The sequence below is a fragment of the Stenella coeruleoalba genome (assembly GCF_951394435.1).
Source record: "Stenella coeruleoalba genome assembly, chromosome: X".
NCBI classification, from domain to species: domain Eukaryota; kingdom Metazoa; phylum Chordata; class Mammalia; order Artiodactyla; family Delphinidae; genus Stenella; species Stenella coeruleoalba.
The window spans coordinates 60,308,073-60,329,081 of record NC_137152.1 but is presented as its reverse complement, the minus strand read 5'-3'; the positions used below and the strand labels follow the sequence as shown (position 1 = coordinate 60,329,081).

General features: G+C 40.1%; 2 protein-coding genes across 2 annotated transcripts; one reads left to right on the top strand and one right to left on the bottom strand.

Moving 5' to 3' along the window:
• Positions 1 to 6,009: 6,009 nt before the first annotated feature.
• On the top strand, positions 6,010 to 6,561 carry LOC307180148 (guided entry of tail-anchored proteins factor 1-like; the record flags this gene model as incomplete). The annotated part of the gene is made up of 1 exon (XM_079910287.1): positions 6,010 to 6,561. The coding sequence occupies one exon, from the start codon at positions 6,010 to 6,012 to the stop codon at positions 6,559 to 6,561; it is 552 nt and encodes a 183-aa protein (XP_079766413.1).
• Positions 6,562 to 15,336: 8,775 nt separating this feature from the next.
• Positions 15,337 to 17,277, bottom strand: LOC307180599 (toll-like receptor 13; the record flags this gene model as incomplete). The annotated part of the gene is given in 3 exon segments (XM_079910974.1): positions 15,337 to 15,858; positions 15,862 to 16,338; positions 16,342 to 17,277. Coding segments are annotated over 3 exon segments (1,935 nt in total), but the record flags the coding sequence as incomplete, so codon positions are not given.
• Between the last annotated feature and the right edge of the window lie 3,732 nt (positions 17,278 to 21,009).

Here is a 21,009-nt window from a genome sequence, read left to right as displayed (position 1 = left end):
GGGTAGTGACTGACGATCCATATGAGGGCTTCTAGGGTGCTGATAATGTTCTATGTCTTAATCTGGATGGGTTAGGGTAACAACCATCTAGTTTGTCCAGAACAGAGGAGTTTCCCAAGATGCAAGTCTTCCAGTGCTAAAACCGGGACACCCCTAGGGAAGTTGGAACAGTTGGTCACTCTACCGGTTATATGGGTATGTTAACCTTGTGAAAATTCATTGAGCTGTATAGTTGTGATTCATGCACTTTTCTACATGTGTGTTATAAAAAACTTTGCCTTTAACTGGGCACAGATGAGGTCTGGTTAGCACAGGGTACACTAGAACTGTTATTTACAATAACGTAGACTTCTATTAACTCAACTTAAGGTTGCATTATCATTTTTCTCAGTCATGCCATAGAGCTAAAGCTGTGGTAAATTAAACCTCTCAGATATTTTTCACATGAACTGCTTTTAGGACATGGCAACCCTTTGCATCATTTATACAAGTAATTTCTAAACTTAGAGAGAGGACTTTAGATTTTTTCCCCCTATTAAAGTTCATCCTGGGACTTCCCTGGTTGTCCTGTGGGTAAGACTCTGCACTCCCAATGCAGGGGGCCTGGGTTCAATCCCTGGTCGGGGAACTAGATCCCGCATGCATGCTGCAACTAAGAGTTCGCATGCCACAACTAAAGAAGTCTGCATGCCATAACTAAAGATCCTGCATGCCACAACTAAGACCATGTGCAGTCAAAATAAATAAATAAATATTTTAAAAATTCAGGGGCTTCCCTGATGGCACAGTGGTTGAGAATCCGCCCGCCAATGCAGGGGACACGGGTTCGATCCCTGGTCTGGGAAGATCCCACATGCCACGGAGGAACTAAGCCCGTGCACTACAACTACTGAGCCTGTGCTCTAGAGCCCGTGAGCCACAACTACTGAGCCCGCGCACCTAGAGCCCCTGCTCCACAACAAGAGAAGCCACCGCAATGAGAAGCCTGTGCACTGCAACGAAGAGTAGCCCCCACTCACCACAACTAGAGAAAGCCCGCACGCAGCAATGAAGACCCAATGCAGCCAAAAATAAATTAATTCATTAAAAAAAATTCGAAAGCAGCAGTGGAATTAAATTGTCGGAAAAAAATAAAGTTCAACCTGCTTTTGCTCTTATTCTATTATATTTTACTGAAATATATGTTTGACTTTGGGGATTTAATGTGTTAGCCTGGCCCCGCATGATATTTTGCATGCTATTTAAAGGCATGAAAGAGCTCTCATCCACCAAATTCTATCCCCTTCACCCACCCTTGACATTATATATCAAAACCACCACTTTTTTCTGAGTAGCCCCTCCCTCATTGACTCACCTGCCAATACAGTTCCGAGCCCTTAGAACACTTTTGTTGTTATAAATTCAACTAAATTTTATTCATAGTAGTTGGGAAATATATGTACTAATTAAGGAGATTTTATGGTTAACCAAGTGTAATGGCGATGTGACATTTCACTCAGAACCCCCTCTTCAGAACTAAGGCACTCATTTCTAGCTGCTGGGAATATTGGTTGCTGACTGCTCACACTGAGTACCTCCTCAGAAATTGTCCTGTGTTGAAGGGAGCTGCCTTGCCTAAGGTCATGCCCCCTTCTCAGGGGCAGCCTACATGCAGTGATTGCTCAATGAAGGTCACAAAGGCCTAGTTTCTTTGCTTCATTTCTGGACATTTCTGAAGGACCATCTCAGTCTGTGAGATTGGTTGCGACCTCTTTGCAGCTTCTCCCTCTCTATCCAATCCTGATTTCCTTACTCCTTTACAGGTGTTGTTCCCAAAAGCAGCCCCCAATAATCCACCTGCACACAAATCTCAAACTCAGAGTCTGTTTCCCAGGGAACCTTGGGAAAAATTCAAAGATGACTCCCATGATCTTCACCTTCTGGTATTCACATCTTTGTATGACCCTTTCCCCTTGAGTGAGTGGGGCCTGCGACTTGCTTCTAACTGATGGAATATGATGAGGATGATGGCATGTCACTCCTATGATTAGATTACAATGTAGATATAAGACTCCCTCTTGCTGGCATGCACTAAAGAGACTCCCTTGCTGGCTTTGAAGTAAACTGCCATATTGTGAAAGGGACTATGGAGAGGGCCACATGGAAAGGAACAATGGGTGGCCTCTAGGAGCTGAGAGCAGCCGTTGGTAAATAGCTAGCAAGAAAACAAGAACCTCAGTCCTACAGCTGTAAGGAGATGAAGTCTGCCAACATTCTGAGAAAAGTGGATCTTTCCTTAGCTGAACCTCTGATGAGACTGTCACCCTGGCCAACACCTAGATTGTAGTCTGGTGAGACTTTGAGCAGATTACCCAGCCGAGATGAGCCCAGGCTCCTGACTTACAGAAACTGAGAAAATAAATGGGTGTTGCTTTAAACTGTTGAATTTGTTACACAGCAATAGAAAACTAATATACCAACCTATGACACCAAGAGCTAATACATACACTTGTAGAAAGAGTCAAGGAAGACTGGAGAATGAGAAGCCTTCATGGTGTACAACATTTGATTTTGAAATTATATCAAACTGTTCTTAGAGATATCTCAAGTTGTAGAGAAAATCTTTTGATGGGGATTCTATTTTTAATTAGGTAACTTGATATTCTGCTCCAGAATGGAATGAAGTTGACACATCCTAAAATTTTGCAGTATCTAAATTTGTCAAAACAGTCAAAGGAATTAAAAGTAGAGATAGGGCTTCTCTGGTGGCGCAGTGGTTGAGAGTTCGCCTGCCGATGCAGGGGACACGGGTTCATGCCCTGGTCCGGGAAGGTCCCACATGCCATGGAGTGGCTGAGCCCGTGAGCCATGGCCGCTGGGCCTGTGCGTCCGGAGCCTGTGCTCCACAACGGGAGAGGCCACAGCAGTGAGAGGCCTGTGTACCGCAAAAAAAAAAAAAAAAAAAAAAAAAAAAAGTAGAGATAACTTAATGGACAACGTTTTGTCTTATAAAAATGTTAGTCAAGGAGAGGTACTCTGAATGGAGGCAAAAAGACAGAACCTGTGAATATATTTGAGCTGAAGTATATATACTTTCTAATAAAAATATTAGTATTGAGAATGTTTTCCATTTAGTAGAATTTTTTTCTTCTCCTGTAGAGGGTGTTTTCTCAGTTAAAAACATTGTGATGAGAAGAATCAATTGAAGATGTTTGCAATTTCAAATTTATTAACCATAAAATGCAACTGTGAAACAAATTGCAGGCAATTTTATGAAAAGATTTAAAACATTACGACCATACTGGAAAAAAATACGTTTTCAGAAAAATATTGGTAACGTGCTGTTAGAGACAGGTGTGGCTAAGAAACTGATTAAGGTATGTGAATATATACCAAAAAATTCTGCTTGTGTTATTTTTTAATGTTCAGATAATCAATATAAGTGTTTTTTGCTTTAATGTACAGTGATATATGTTGTTTTTATTTTTAGAAAGAATTTTATTTTTGAAATTAGTTTTTAACAGAACTGTTTTATAGCCTACCAATATAATAAAGCCAATTTGTTGATCAGTAGGTAAATATTTCATATATACTGAATTGCTTTAGTGCCTCCTTTCACTCTCTAAAGCATTCCAGTTTAGTTAATATGGTCTCCCTAAGGCTTTAGGATCTTTTCTTTTTGGCTTTATCCCTATCCTTTAGCTTAGCAGTCTCTATAACCCAGATCTCATTTCATATGCAAACTTCATCTTCTGCAAATGTAAAAGGTCACTTATTTGGGCCGCTTAAGCTATCCATTCTTTATCACATTCAAGTGGGATAACAAGGAAAGGGATGTAGGAAGTTCAGAGGTATAAACAGGTTCTTGTTTTTGTTCTCTGGGAGGCTTTTTTTTGCCAATTAATTCATTAACAAGCCCCAAGAGTTGCCTCAGAAAAAGATTGATATCTCCAAGGACATGTGAGTAAAGCAATGAGAAAAGAACAAGTAAAAGGAAAAAAAAACCCACACACATATGAGAACACATACAGAGAGAGAGAGACAGAGAGAGAGACAGAGACAGAGAGAGAGGAGCTCTAACAAACAATAAATATGATTCTGAGGGGAAAAAACACCAAAATTGTGAGGGCAGGAAGGTAAAGCCTATATGAACCCTAGACACCTTTGCATTAGTCCCCTGGAGAGAAGAGTTTATGCCATTCTTCAGGTTACAGTGCCTCACTGTTGCAGGGAGGGGGACCCCTTCCAGGGCCCAAGAGTGAGCTCTTGTCTAACACTTGGAAATGAATTGTCCAAGGCGGCACGTGCTGACCATGCAAGAGACTTTATTGGGTAGGGGCACCCGGGCGGAGAGCAGCAGGGTAAGGGAACCCAGGAGGACTGCTCTGCCTTGTGGCTCACAGTCTCGGGTTTTATGGTAATGGGATTAGTTTCTGGATTGTCTCTGGCCAATTGTTCTGACTCAGGGTCCTTCCTGGTAGTGCGCGCATCACTCAGCCAAGATGGATTCCAGCGAGGAGGATTCTGGGAGGTTGGTAGGACATATGGACTGGCGTCTCCTTTTGACCTTTCCCGAATTCTTCTGGTTGGTGGTGGCTTGTTAGTTCCGTGTTCCTTATCAGGACCTCCTGTCATAAAATAACTCATGCAAATGGTTAGTGTCGTGCTGGCCAGTTTCATTCAGTGCTTCCCCTAACACCAGTACCTTCAACATTGGAGTCCTTTGCATCAGGCCACCATTGTAGTAAAGACCATTTCCCCCTATTATCTAATAGAACTCCTAAGTTGTAGCCAGGTAGATGGCTATCCAGCAAGAGACTACATTTCCCCATCTCCCTTGTGGCTTGGAGTGGCCAAGTGACCAAGTTCTGGAAATCATTGTGAGCCATTTCCACATTGTGACACTGAAAGGGAAAGTTCATGCTTTCCTTTGGCCCTTTTCCCCATCTGCTGGCTAAGAGATGCCAAAAGATTAAGCAGCCACCTTGGACCCAGACATGGCAGAGCTTCTTTACCAGCCCTGGACCACTTACCTCTACTCTGTTAACCTAAAAGAGAAACCAACTTCTATCTTGTTAAACTACTTGTGTACAATCTTGGGTCTTTTTCTTATAGTACCTGCACCCTCCTTAATAAAACCATGCAGAGCTAAACTTGCAAAATTTTAGAAGTACACACCGAGTCACTGGAACATGAGTAGACAGACCAATGGGACAAAAGAGAAAGTCCATCATAGAACCAAATACATACAGAAAATTAGTACAAAATCAAATCAGTGGGGTAAAGATGGACTTTATTTTTTACATGAATAGTGTTGACACAACCAGGTATCTATACTATAGAAAAAGATAAAGTTCCATCTCTTCCTCACACCATACAGCAGGTTAAAACTCTAAGTGGAATGAAGATTTAATGAATTTACCCTTTGAGCCAACATTTTCATTTCTGCAAATTTATTCACGATAAGGACATATCTGCACTTTATGGATAACGTGTGTACATTTTCTCATTGTTTGTAATAGCAAAAGACAGGAAAAAAACTTGTGTCTACCAATAAGGGATTAGATTTTTTAAACTATAGTATATAATTGAATGTTATACTATATGAAGTTGTAAGAAAGAATGAGAAAGCTCTGTATTTTCAGGATGTACTTAGGTGAAGAAAGCCAGATGCAAAATAGTGTATAAGTACTATGCTACCTTTTGTATAAGAAAGGGGAGAAATGAAAATATATATTTATTTTTGCTTGTATCTGTATAAAGAAACACTGAAAGGATATATCAGAAACTAATAAAATGGTTAGCTATGAGAGTGGAAAGAGTGGGGTAGATGGGGACAGGAATGGGTATGGGAGTTCTAAATCTAAGTATTATGTAAGTAATAATTATTACTATTAAGTATTAATAGACAGTGCGCAGGCGCGGCGGCGCGCCTCTGCGGGGCGCTGGGCTCACTGCGCACGCGCGGCCATCAGCTTGGTCCCAGGTGGAGCTGTTTTAGCCGAGCTGGCGCCGCCGTGAGCCTCCGAGATGAGCGCGGCAGAGGCTGACTGCTGGGCTTGGCTGCTGGTGCTCAGCTTCGTGTTTGGGTGCAATGTACTCAGGATCCTCCTCCCGTCCTTCTCCTCCTTCACGTCCAGGGTGCTGCAGAAGGACGTGGAGCAGGAGTCTCAGATGCGAGCAGAGATCCAGGGTATGAAGCAGGAGCTCTCCACCGTCAACGTGATGGACGAGTTTGCCAGATACGCCAGGCTGGAGAGAAAGATCAACAAGATGACTGATAAGCTCAAAACTCACGTGAAAGCACGGACAGCTCAGTTGCCTAAGATAAAATGGGTTATAAGTGTTGCTTTCTACATATTGCAAGCTGCCCTGATGGTCACACTCATTTGGACATACTACTCTGTCCCTGTGACCGTGGTGCCGAGTAGATGGATAACTCCACTAGAACGCCTGGTAGCATTTCCCACTGGAGTAGCAGGGCTTGCAGCAAAGGAACTGACGCCTAGAGAACTTACGTGTCCAGTGTCACCGAAATGTGAAGTAGCAGGGCTACAGTTCAACCCAAGCCTGCCTCAGTAATCCAAGCCCAATACCTGGGGTCTGATACCCCATTTATTGAAACACCACCTCTGGTTCCCAAATTCTGTGACTCCTTTTCAATTCACACTATGCTTAGCCCCTCTGCAGCATTTCCTGCTATCGGCCATTCTTTCACTTCTGAAAGAATTTCTTTTGGGTTTTAAAATTAGTACATGTCATCGTAGAATGATTAGAAATATAAGAAAAAACTTTTAAAAAGACTCAGTAGCTATGGATAACCCCTCTTAACATTGTGGTATATTTTTTCCAGTCTTTTTTTCTATTTATTTTTGTATGGTTAAGGTTATCTGGCACATACAATTTTTTACCCCTCTTATTATGTAAGCATTTTCCCATATCAATAAATTTCTTCAGAGAGGAGACTGACGTGCTGCTGGCTGTGCTGAGAGGGCAGCTTAATAAGTTTCTTTATTAAGGAAAATATATATATATATTTGTATTTGTTTAAGGTCAGGAAGTACTTGGTTAACTCTATCACTATTGCTTATTCTGAGGTATCTCCATATTTTAAAATATCAGTATAAGAACATTTTTCTATATTGACCTTTAATTAGATTTCCACCATGAATTGACTTTAAATACTTTAGATTGATGAACAAAAAAGTTCTGTTAAGAAGTCTCTTCTGTATCAGTGCTAAAATCCAAGTACCATGAGCTCCAAGACCAGTGGCAGTGCTGGCACTCTATTTGGTTCTGTCAAAGTCCCTTACATCCTTTAGGACCAAGCCCATTCACCCATATTTGTTCAACTTATAGCTGCAGTTCCTGTAGTAATTCAGCATGTATCACAGATACACTGTATACATCTACAAATTTTTAAGCCTAACTGCTTGGGAACAAAAGTTGAAATAAACATAGAGGGAAAAATATTTAGCTTCAGGAGGCAAGATTTTACTGAGCTAGATGAATACAAAAATAAACGATATGATGTTTGTGCTTTTTTATAAATAACTTTATTTTATTTTATTTACTTACTTTTGGCTGCATCGGGTCTTTGTTGCTGCACGCGGGCTTTCTCTAGTTGCAGCAAGTGGGGGCTACTCTTCGTTGCATTGTGCATGCTTCTCACTGCGGTGGCTTCTCGTTGCGGAGCACGGGCTCTAGGCGTGCGGGCTTCAGTAGTTGTGGCTCGCGGGCTCTAGAGCGCAGGCTCAGTAGTCATGGTGCACAGACTTAGTTGCTCCACGTCATGTGGGATCTTCCTGGACCAGGGCTTAAACCCATGTCCCCTGCATTGGCAGGTGGATTCTCAACCACTGTACCACCAGGGAAGTCCCTGTTTGTGCTTTTTAAGAGGTGGTTATGTCACCTAAATATTTATGCACAATTTCTGAGAGTTCAATATGTATATATACATATAAAGAGGTGACATATACATATTTTTTTAAATCTTGAATCAATTTAGAATTAATATTTGTGTAAAGTATGTATGTATGTATTCATAATTCCTACTTATTTTGCTTAACATCTCACATAAAAGCATTTTTCATGTTATGGTATACTTTTCATAAACATACTTTTATGACTATAAAATATTTCATCATAGAGATGAACCATAATTCACTCAACTATTACTTTCTAAAGGTAGACATTTGAGTTGTTTACAAACACTCAAGAGCACCATAAAAAAAGGACATAAGGAATGTCTTTGTGCATAAATCTTCCTGTATTCTGATCATTTCCTTAAAATAGAGTTCTAGACTTCTTAGAATTACTGGATGGAGGTACATGATATATATGTAGAATTGTTCTCCAAAAGGATTTTACCAACTCCACCAGTCTCACCAGCAGTGTTTGAGAGTGCCCATTTCCTTATACATATAGAGGATTTTAAGGGTTAGGACCACTCACATTCAGTTTATTAAAAACAAACAAAAGTTAAATCTTAGCTCACCACCCCTTTCTTGCCCTTTCTATACTCTCTCCTCCACACCATGTGCCCAGAGTCCTCTGTGCTGCTTCCCAGCCACCCAGGGTCTCTCACTGAGCTGTCCCACCCAAGCTGGCCTTCCCTAGAAAAGTTGACACTCTAGATTTTTCCCTCCTTATCTCATCCCCACACCCAAATTCAAAACTTTATATCCTGCATCCTATCCTCTTGGCCTGCCCTGGCCAGCAGATCAATCTTTTTTTTTTTTTAATAATTTTGTTTTTATTAAACCAAAGAAACGTTGGGTCTTCGTTGCTGCGCGTGGGCTTTCTCTAGTTGTGGCGAGCGGGGGCTTCTCTTGTTGCAGAGCACGAGCTCTAGGCACATGGGCTTCAGTAGCTGTGGCACTCGGGCTTAGTAGTTGTGGCTCGCGGGCCCTAGATCGCAGGCTCAGTAGTTGTGGCACACGGGCTTAGTTGCTCGGCGGCATGTGGGATCTTCCCGGACCAGGGCTTGAACCTGTGTCCCCTGCATTGGCAGGTGGAATCTTAACTGCTGCGCCACCAGGGAAGTCCCAATCGATTTTATATATTCATTACCAACAATGTATAATAAATGATAATAAAGAATAAATGTGTTAGGCCAAAAAATGGTCCCCAAAAGATATTCACATCAAATGCCTGGAACTTGTCTATGCTGCCCTATTTGGAAAAGAGTCTTTGCAGATGTCCATTGAATTAAGCATCTTAAAATGAAGAGAAAATCCTTGATTTTCCAAGTGGGCCCTAAATGCCATTACAAGTGTCCCTTTAAGAGAGAGGCAAAGGAAGATCAGGCACACAGAACAGGAGAAGACCATGTGAAGAGGCAGGCAGAGATTCGAGTGATGCAGCCACAAGCTCAGGAACAGCGGCCAGCAACCAACAGAAGCTGGAAAAGGCAAAGAACAGATTCTCCCCTAGAACTTCTAGAGGGATCATGGCCTCACCCACACCTTGAGTTTGGACTTCTAGCCTCCAGAACTATGAGAGAATAAATTTCTGTTGTCACCATCTTTGTAGTAATTTGTTACAGTAGTCACCAGAAACGAATACAGTGCATCACCACGTTCTCTCCGTTAACACTAAGGCTGTACTTTAGGACAACACTATGGGAGGAAGAGATAGTGTGGTTTATTAAATAACCACCAGGTGGCAGTACTGTGCAGAGGCTAGCAAGGAAACCGGTTCTGCTACTTCACGTTCTCCCCGGTCCCCTTTCCTTTCATCACTGCAACTCACTGATGCCAATCTTCTTTCTAACCCTAAAAAGCTGCTGGCTTGGGCCTTGGGCATCCACAGGTACTTTAGATTATAGAGATTAGGTTGGGCATGTCAGGGGATGGTAAGCAATGAAATGAGATCTTTTAGTACTCTACAAAGCTTGAAGTACCGTCAAATCTGAGCTGTATCCTTTGAGGGAAACAACCCAGGTCTCCCTTTAGGGATGACCTTTAGCAAATGGTGAAGTGGACAAAGCTGGTGGCCTCTATGTTTCTAGCTACTCCTTTTCAGTAAGCCCATCCTCAGACACCCAATGCTCTTTCTGCCCCAGGTCCTTCAGTCATGAGGAAGGTGAATTTCTTAGCTAACATATGGGCCAGGCATCCTCCCAAGACCACTTAGTCTTTAACACAGCCTAGAGAAAGCTATTGTAATTATCCTGATTTTACAGAGTGGAAAACTGGAGTTTAGAGCGGTCAACTAACAGGGTTACAGTTCTTAAGTGGTTGAGTCACGCCTCAAACCTTGATCATCTGATATTAATTGCCATATCTTAGTGCAACTCGGCTTCTGGCCATCTTTCTCTAATTTAACATTTACTGTCTGTATCACTCATTTGACTAGCATTTTAATTATCTGTTACACAAATATATATTATCTCCTAATTAGATCGCAAACTCCATTAAGCCAGGGACTACACCTTAAGCTGTGTTTGCAGCCACGTATCACCTGTGACAGTGAGCCTAAAAGTTTTAGCTTTTCACTAGATGCTTAACATTTCTCATCTTGGGAAACAGTTCCCCCCAGTTAGAACCCCTGTCTCTGTCACTTTATTTAATGATTTTCAATTTAGAAAGATTCCATTGAGAACTTTATTTGGAAACTACAAAATTGTTAGGACTGGACTTAGAGCCACCATAATCCACAATAGCTTTATCTCAGTTCCTCCTAAATGTTTTAGGATGCAATAGGCCACCTATTACAAGCTTAAATTCCTCCTACAGGTACAATATAATAAAATCAAAGATGATTATAGTAAGTGACATTATTGGGTCAATGTCACCTTCTTAATCTGCAGACAAAACTTTACAGCAGTGTCCAGATATATCTACAAACCTGTTTTTATAGTTCCCAAGTTAATAGATCTTCTATTCTCCTTTTTGCATTGTATATCTGCATTTTCTTAGGCTAATTCTAACTCAAGTTGTTACCTGATTTAAATGAACACATATGTAGCTTCCAGAGCCACTTCTTTTCACTTGAACAATTAGAATGAATGTTATTTTAGACATAATAATTAAATCTACCCAATGATGAAGATTCTTTCTGGGATTCTATGAACCCTTCTATATTTTCACGCTTAGAAATATATCCTCACTATATTATCTTTTATCTCAAAACTCTTATGTCAATTTTGCACTCATTTAGTTGGATTTCACTGTACCTATATATTATTCTTGCAGTTTTTTCCCAGCTTTATTGATATATAACTGACATAATATTGTATAAGTTTAGGGTGTACAATGTGTTGATTTGATACATTTATATATTGCAAAATGATTACCATCAAAGTATTCTTTGATTTTTTAATGGTCTTAGGCAAAAGCAATACAATATTGACCTACCTTCATATTTACTGGTAGAATGATAAGGGTGCATTAGTTTAATGGGCTACCCATCACAAAGTTATCAAGTGACATCACAGGTATGAAAGTGCTTTGGAAATGGTAATTAACAACACACACGTAAAATTATAGTATTGTTACTGTTACTCTTTTGAGAAATATTACAAGAAGAGAAATCCAAAGAATATTTAATGATTACATTTTGATCACTGTGTAACCTAAGATGAGTTAATATTTGAAGATAGGAGAACCTTCCCAGAGATTTCTCAATGTAAATAATTGCTTAACCCAGTGCCTTTCAAGCTATAATGTGTATAAGAATCCTCTGGAGATCTTGTTAACATGCAGATTCTGGTTCAGTTAACATGCAGACTCTGGGCTGGGCCTGAGAGTATGCATTTCTGACAAGCTCCCAGGTGATGCTCATGCTTCTGATCTCTGGACCACACTGTGTGTGCCAAGGAATAATTTTGGCTCTGCCTCTTAAACTCAATCACTAATCCTATTATTAAGGGCAAATGTGTGGTTGCAAGGAAACATATATTCAATAGGTGGAGACATCCCTTTCTCATAAATACAGAGCTGGCACTGAAACTCTGGTTTGGAAGATGAGCTTAAAAATCATCCAGGTAGGGGCTTCCCTGGTGGCACAGTGGTTAAGAATCCACCTGCCGATGCAGGGGACATGAGTTCGAGCCCTGGTCCGGGAAGATCCCACATGCCGCAGAGCAACTAAGCCTGTGCGCCACAACTACTGAAGCCTGTGCGCCTAGAGCCCATGCTCCGCAACAAGAGAAGCCACCGCAATGAGAAGCCCACTAGCCCCGGCTCTCTGCAACTAGAGAAAGCCCGCAGGCAGCAACGAAGACCCAACACAGCCAACAATAAAATAAATTAATTAAATAAATTTTGCAAAATCATCCAGGTAGGCCCATATAAATAATTCTAAACAGAGAGATTTCTATCCCTTTTTTCAGTATCTGTAGGGGAAAAAATTCAGATCTTTCTAACAAATTAAGCTTAATATATTTTTAGCTTTACTGGCAGGAACATTTCTCTTTTTCTCATCTAAATTTTTTTCTGTTCCAATTTAAACCACTTGTTACTGCAGATTGATTGATGATAGAGAAATTAACTACATAATCATTTCCAAATATCTTTTTTATATAATTACAGCTCCAATGGTTTCATTTTAAAGTGCCTATAGTTTTAGTAATTTGGTCTAGGAAATGAATTTCCCTGTATCCCAGCTAAGTAAATATTTGATACATGTAAAAACATAATGCAAACCTTTGTATAATGGGTATGCCTTGAGTTAGTGCCCCAGTCCATTCCAAGACTAAAACAACAGGAATGACAATGGCACCATTTTATCTGTGGTGGTGTGATGGCATTTTTTTTAATACAAAAGACAATTCCATTTCTTTTTTAAGATGACCTCAAAGACTGGCGAGACAGTTTCGTTCAAGGAAATAATCATCCCTTTACTGGATTAAATAATATGTTCTGTGGGAAAATACACACTGTTTTCCTATTTGGAGATTTAAGTTGTGAGGAGAAAATCCTATTCACCTGGCTGATAGTCACAAGCAGGACCAGCTTCATGGGCATGTGACCAGTGCAGTCACACAGGGCTCCACACTCAGAAGGTCCCTGTACTTGGTTTAGTGCTCTGCCATCACTGTCTTGAAATTCCGAATAACTTTTGGACAAGTGGCCCCGCATTTTCATTTTACATTAGGCCCTGCAATTATGTAGCTGGTCCCAAGTACATGGGTGAACACTGCTGTTCATCTGGTTTCCTGGAATATGTGTATAAAATTTAGTCTCTGTTCCAGCATGATTGCCTCATCGTTTCGAAAATGAAACGAGTTCAAGTTATTAATTATCCACCTTTCCTTCCAAGAAGGACTACACACACATGCACCAATGTGTACTTTCCTACTAGGCTACAGCCATCACCCTCTTCATGGTATTGTGCCCCTCATGTCACACACTGTAATTTCAAAGAATCCTATACAGCCATTGATTGGCATGCTGCCCAATGATCTTAGTCTGCTAGTCATTTTCACTTATTAATTTCATGGCAGAACAATGTATAGAGATGTTTTTGTTTTATTTTTCCTGCTGTGGAAGAATCAGGAAGAAGAAGAGAAATATAGCTCCCTCCATCCAAAGGGAATATACTCCTATGCCTGTTGAAGTTGTCTGAAGACAGGAAGTTGTCTTCCTGTCTTAGTTTATTTAATCATGCCAGGGTGTGTGTGTGTGTGTGTGTGTGTGTGTGTGTGTGTGTGTGTGTGAGATGAGAGGAGGACAGGGCACAGAATGGTGACTGAAGCACCCAGAGAGGTGAAGTTTACGTAAGACCAGGAAAAGAACAGAGGTCTACTTGCTGTTTCCTTGAGTGGTGGGATCCAAGACCCTTTTCATCTCCAGGGAGGTGAATGGCTATCTCCAATTTCAGCAAAAACTGCAGTGCCAAGCATAGCCCAGAGGCAGCAGAGTCCTCAGACTCCAGGGATCCAGCTTGGATGATGGGCATACAATACAAGTGGTAATGTGGACCAAAGACTGGAGAAATTGCCCCCCATTTTTTTCAGGATGCAAAAAAAAAAGAGCTGTTTTTCACTCCTGAGCACTTCCTTTCTACAAAAGTCCTCCACCAACTTTTTCTTTTTTTGCTTTATGCAAGAACATGAGGGGTTAGTGGGTGAGGGTGAGGAGCCCATAATGACTAAGATAGAATTTTTAACAATCTAGCAGAACAGGGCCTCAAAATCAGATATCATTTGATTTAAAGAAAATTAAGTAATGTCATATTTCTTTCATCTCCCATGAGGCAGTTGTAAACCTTTCCTGCAACAATGTAATATTTAACCCACAAACATCCAGCTGATAACTCACAATTTCCCACACAAATGCCCTTGGATTTTTCCCTAACAATTTAACAAAAGTCCTGTCCCAAACATGCCGACCTCTCTTCACACAGGGGAGTCATGTGTAGTACAGAGAGACCTGGCAAGGGCCCACTGAGGTAGACATTTGACTACCTCAGCTGCTAAAGATTCTGCCCATCAGGGTCTTTCTTCCTCAACAAACTCCTCTCAGAGTCTTAGGGATAAAGGGCAAAGACCAAGTCCTCATGGAGAGACAATCAGAAAAGGACAGTGTTGGTACCCTACTAATCCCACTATAGGCTGATCTCCTCTAGATCCCTATGGCCCCTCTTGCTCCAGGAATTTATAGTACTTTTCCTGTAAGAAATTCCTTCCTACAGGAATCTGTAGCGCTTTTGCCTACTACCAGAGCCATGGCCCCTATGCTGGGTGTTGCTCCCTACAGATATTGCCTGCTACAGGACACTGGTCTGTATCTGGTGCTTGAAGCATGAAGCCATTGGGGCTACAACCCTATGAATAGCTGCCAGAAACTGCTCTATGAAGTCTTTTATCACAGCTAGGTGATAGTTCCTGCAGTCATCATTGCACTGCTAGATCATCAAGGCTGCTTCCCATTGAGTAAATCAATGGATCCAGACTAGGACTCTCCTAACACTTGGGCTCTGACTTAAACAGAAGCTGGCCTTTGGAATTTCATGCCCTAAAGGAGAATACACCAGAATCCTAACTTTTGTTTTTTTGCTTTTATTAAACCCTGTGTGTGGTGTATATGTTGTTATAGGTTCTTAGAAGGAGTATAGTTCAATCTATCTTGACAGGAACTGATTTGGATAAACTAGCTGAGCAATGTTCTCAAGCACATATGAGGGCCCTACTTTCCGAATATCTAATCCCCTAATAGTGGGATTACATCCCCTAACACTGTTCCTGAAGCTTCCTCAGGCAGCTCCCTTCACTCTTCCAGTTGCCTGATGGACATTAACCAAATAATGGTCATGAGAAACCTTCTCCCTGCAGAGCAGGTACATTCAGTCACACTCTTAGTCGATACACACCTTGGGCAACATCGGATTTGAGGTCACAAAGACTTCTAGTCACTGGGCCACAATCAGCTGTGTGTTGTCTTTCTCCACAGATTTGTTGCCCAATGCATTTCTAATACAAGCCCAGAAGAGTGGCCTCTCTTGGGCACTGTCTGGCCAGGTGATAAATGTCTGCCTATTCACAAGTTTCCTGAGTCGGTGGTAGCTGGATAACTTATAGTTTGGGATCTCTTCCAGGAAGATCAAGATGATGACATCCTCGTGCTCATAGAACATCTTGATGCTGGCCAGCTGTACTTCAAGTTGGCACCATTCACTGTGCAGGTAGTGGTTACTGACCACACACAAAGTTTTCCGGCTGGTGTTGATGTCATTCTGGATGTTCTCAAAGATGCCTATGCCTGGATCAAAGTCCCAGTGGTGAAGACAGAGCTTAAAAGTGGGCTGGCCACCTTCTTCTAGGGCTGGAACAAGCTCTTCATATACCCACTGCTCATCAGTGGCAGTGAAAGAGACAAAGGCATCATAGATGAAATCCTTCTCTGTCCTTTGCCACTTGGCCAGGTACCAGGCTTAAAATATGTAGAGCCCATACCATAGAGACAGAGTCATCTTGGCAATGAACCAAGAGGAGACCATGGTTGTGAGGACCAGACTGAAGGAGCAGAAGAAGCAAACATTTCCTAGGTCAAAATTACACATAGAATCATCAAAATCTATCAACAAACTCTGGATATTTGGCTGCTGACAAGTATAGCTCCAGAGGTAGGGGATATGGACATTTGCTGTGTTTATTGACCAATTCTTGAACCATGCATTGTCACAGCTGCACTGAAGTTTGTTCCCATAGAGATCAAAGTACTTCAGAGACTTCAGATTCTCCAGATGACTTTGATTAATGACTCTTACGTTGTTGAATCTTAAAGAGAAGTCCTGAAGGCTTTCTAATCCAGAGAACATGCCAGGAGTCAATGACTCTAAGTTGTTGTTTTCCAGGTGCAGCATTTTTAGTCTTTTGAGTCTTTGGAATAAGGAAATATTTAAACTGAGACTTCAGTCTCCAGATTTTGTTCCTGAGATATCCAACTTTGTGAGATTAAGCAGGGAGTCAAACTGAAGGTGGTCTAGGAATACCATGGGATTTTTCCCTAGGAGTAGCTCCTGCAGGCCATTCAGCCCTTGGAAGAAGTTGGTTGGAACAACCTGAATTCCATGTATTTGTCCTTCTAGGTTGAGTCGTTTCAAAGACTTGAGGTTCATAAATGGAGGAAATGGCAAGGTCCTACTGGTTTCATAACTAATTTTATTAAAACTGAGATTCAAAACTTCTAGATTTTCCAGGCCCAAGAAAAGGCCTGCTTGAAAACTTGACAAGATATTGTATGCCAAGTCAAGTTTATAGAAGTAATTGAGGTCAGAAAATGCATTCTCCTCTATGTCTTTCAGGCGGTTCTGGGAGAGAATGAGAACTTGGAGCTTCTTCAGAAACTGAAATGTTCTGCGTTTCAGTGTCCGAATATTGTTGTATCCAAGGTCTAAACTCTCTAAATTTGGAAATTGAGGAAAGGAGTATTTGTCAATTTTTACTATCCAGCACCCAGCCAAGTTGAGCTCCTTCAATGAATACAGCCCATAGAAGGCCATATTATTGAGTACTGTGATGGGATTTCTAGAGAGAAAGAGAGATTGTAGGTACCTCAAGGGTGAAAATGCAAATTCTGGAAATCTTTTAAACTTATTGTGGCTCAGGTCTAGGGCTCTCAAGTTCTGGAGGGCATTCCAGGTCCTGTTGCTGACAAAGGAAAGTTGACACGTGTTTAGATTCAGCCTTTGGAGGCTGGGCATAGCATCAAACTCACTGTCATTGAGGTGAACGAGATCACTGCTTTGGCTCAGGTCAAGGGACAAAAGCCTGGTACAGTTGGCAAGGCGCTTTACGCCCTCTGCATTAATGGCATTTTCCCAAAAAACCAAAGCCTCTAATACAGGTAAATTTCAGAGGAGGCGACACCAAATATAGACTTGGTATATCTTCATTTAGTCAAAATCTCCTTTATATTTTTTAAAAGTTTTAAAATATTCTCTGTAAATTTTTGTGTTTCTGTGTTAGGGTATGTCCTAGAAACTTTTAGATTTTATTATTGAGATATTGAGAAATATCTTATTTTTTCCTATTTAATTTTCTAGTTAAGTATAGCAAGGGTGCCATAACTTTTTAATTTTTTGTGTTCTTGTTGATCATAAGCATAGAAAGCTTTGTGAACTCCTAATAGTTTTTAAAATATGACTGTTTATTCTATTAGGTTTATCTGTTAATGATTATGTTCTCTGTAGGTAATGGAAGTTATATATCTCTTTTTCAAATTCATACATTTCCTATGCATTTTTTATGTTGGTCTCATAATATTGGTCACAACCTCCCTATATTAAATCATAGTGATGATAGATTTTTTTTTGTTAATGGGATGACATCTATAGATTTTCAATTAATTATTTTATTTGCTGTAAGTTTCAATATATATCAAGTCAGAAAATTTCCCTCATACTCCTAATTTTTTAAGGAAGAATATAGTTGAGTTTGACCAGAACACAAAGAGAGAGGGGGAAATAGAGCCATCAACTAAGGAAGAGTGTACAGGGGCAACAAACTTCTTGCACAGATGATAAATTGGCAGTAAGTACAGAAGTGTGAAAATATCAAGCACTTACTATGTGTCCAGCATTTTCATAGGCATGAATGACTCACTACAAAACTCAGCAAGATAAACAGTCTTAACCCCACTGTATACATGGGGAACTGGAAGCTGAGACACAAATATTGTACAGCTAATGTGAGGCAGATTAGCAATTCAAAGAAAAGGCTATATCTTATTTATGTGGAAATCAGATGTAAGTTTACATACATTTTTAATAGCAGTTTAAAGTATATTTTATATACCATAAACTTTATTCTTTTAAAGTGTATATAATGAAGTGGTTTTTAATATAGTTGCAAGTTTTTGCAATTATCACTATCCAATTCCAGAAAATTGTCTTCACCGCCCCCCCCCAAAAAAAAGCCCTGCACACATTAGCAATCACTCTCCATTCTTGCTTTTATGTAGGCCCTGACAACCACTAACCTATTTTCTCTCTCTATGGGTATGCTTATTCTGGACATTTCATATAAATAGAAACACAGAATATGTGGCAAAAAAAAAAAGCAAAGGCTATATCATCTCAGAACCTCATGTTCTTTCCACTACCTTCTGTCGCCCCTTAATTCCAAAAGAGCAGCCCCCAACCATTTGTAACAATGATTACATCACAGGGATACTTGTAACAACTTTATCTCAGTGGTCACTTTGAAGAATGCTAATTTGGTGTATAAATTCTAGAATATTCCACAAAAGATGGTGTCCTAAGTTTATACTTACACTTTATATCCATGTCAATGACAGAGAAAATGAAAAAAACAATGATCTAATGATAGTTTCAATTTTAAGTCAGCCCACTGGTATTAGGACTGAGATGAGTAGATTTATTCAGTGCTAGGAGGCTAATGCTTTAAGGCATTTTAAGTTTGTTAGGCAACAGGAAGGAAATGGATCAAAGGATGAGAGATTTCATTGCAAAAGTAAATATAAGAAGAAGGAGAAGGGCAAAGAGGAGAAGGAGCAGAAGAGGAAGAAAAAGTAGTAGTATAAGTAAATATGTCTTGCATAAGTGTGAGGTGACTCAAGGAAACTGGGTTGAACAAGATGGCGTTGCCAGATGAATGTGTTCTCTGCTCTCACAGATGACAAGGGTTACCAATATGACCCCTAAAATCTATCCCTGTTTGTCACAGGAAATTTTAAATGAAGGAAAACTGTAAAGCTCCAAACATCCAAATTGCCCACCCTGACAAGGTACAGAAAGGGACAAGCTTTGTTAATAAAGTTTCCATGGGGACAGGGCTAGTGGAGGAGGTTTCTTTTACCTGGAACTGCTGGTGTTACTGCAATCAAAGGAGCATTCAGAGCCAATACCAGAGCAGGGAGCTGGGGCCTATAAACCATAGAAGAAAAGTACTTAAAGGTAACCAAAATGAACGACTTCTAGAAGCAGTTGTGGAACTAGGTTCAGCATGCCAGGGAGATGAGAGCAGAGAGTAGGCAGTCAAGAAAGTGAATAGGAAAGAATCTGTGCAAAGACCCAAACAGCACTGGTTTTTGCAGCTTGAGTTTAGGCCTGTCACACTGAACTTTTCAAAGTACTGGAACAGGGCAGAGAGCCAAACTCGTCTGGTTGTGGTATTCAAAATGAGGCAAGGATAGTGAAGAAATAAGAACTTTCTATAGTAGACTAAAGATACATGCTCCCCAATGTTCATAGCAGCACTATGTACAATAGCCAGGACATGGAAGCAACCTAAGTGTCCATAAAGAAATCAATGGGTAAAGAAGTTGTGATAATTACTCAGCCATAAAAAAGAACAAAACAGTGCCATTTGCAGCAACATGGATAGACCTACAGATTGTCATACTAAGTGAAGTAAGTCAGATACAGAAAGAAAGACAAATATCATATGATATCACTCATATGTGGAATCTAAGAAAAAGGTACAAATGAACTTATTTACAGAAACAGAGCCTAGACATAGAAAACAGACATACGGTTACCAAAGGGGAAGGAGGGAGAGACATAAATTAGGAGCTTGGGATTAACAAATACACACTACTTTATATAAAATAGATAAACATCAAAGGTCCTACTGTGTAGCACAGGGAACTATATTCAACATCTCATAATATCTTATAATGGAAAGGAATCTGAAAAAAATATATATATAAACAATCACTTTGCTGTATACCTGAAACTAAGACAACATTGTAATTCAACTATACTTCAATTAAAAAAGAAATTTCTACAGTAAACTAGATGTCTGTATACTATGTAATACAATTTTATGATATTGTCACTGTGCTGCCCTACTTAATTTCTATATTAGAAAAATATATCTATGCTGACCATATTTTATGAACCAAAAGTCAAGACATGCTATTCTTACATTGGGTTAGAATATTTTTCATTGGAACTAGATTTAAAATTTCAGGATGTATTTTTACCATATTTGTAAAGGTTAGTCTAAAGCATAGCATTTAGCATTTGATTAAAAATGATATTTGTAATCATTTTAATTTTTTAAAAAATTGGCATCAGGCTTTCAGTTTAGAACACAAACACTTATTTCGAAAACTTTTATAAGCAAATAAGGTTTGATCTACATCACTTCAACCTAGACCATCTTTTCCCAAAATATTATATGCCATGGACTGCCTAGATAGCAAATTCTTTACTGAAAAAAGTTAAAAAAAAAATTTCCAATAGGTGGTACATGCAGATATTTAAAATTCAAACAGCACAAAATGATGCACAGTAAAAATGTAAGTCTCCTCACCCCAGTTCCTCAGCCCTCCTCCTTTGTTATCAGCTTCTCCTGTGTCCTTCCAGACAGAAAATCTCTAAAATGTCTGTAAGGAGAGGCTATGAGGATACTGGACAGTTGGGTGTGGGGCAAGGAGGGAAGGAGTCCCAATGAGGGGAAAAAAGAGTACACAAAGGGTGAAGGCAGGAGTCGTGAAAGACAACTTTGACTAGTTTATAACTTTGTCATTAGTTCACCCTTGTTTAGAGAGCCCCTAGCCTAAAGTTTTACTTTCTTGTAGCAAACTTGCTATACCAAAAGCATCTAAAAGCTGA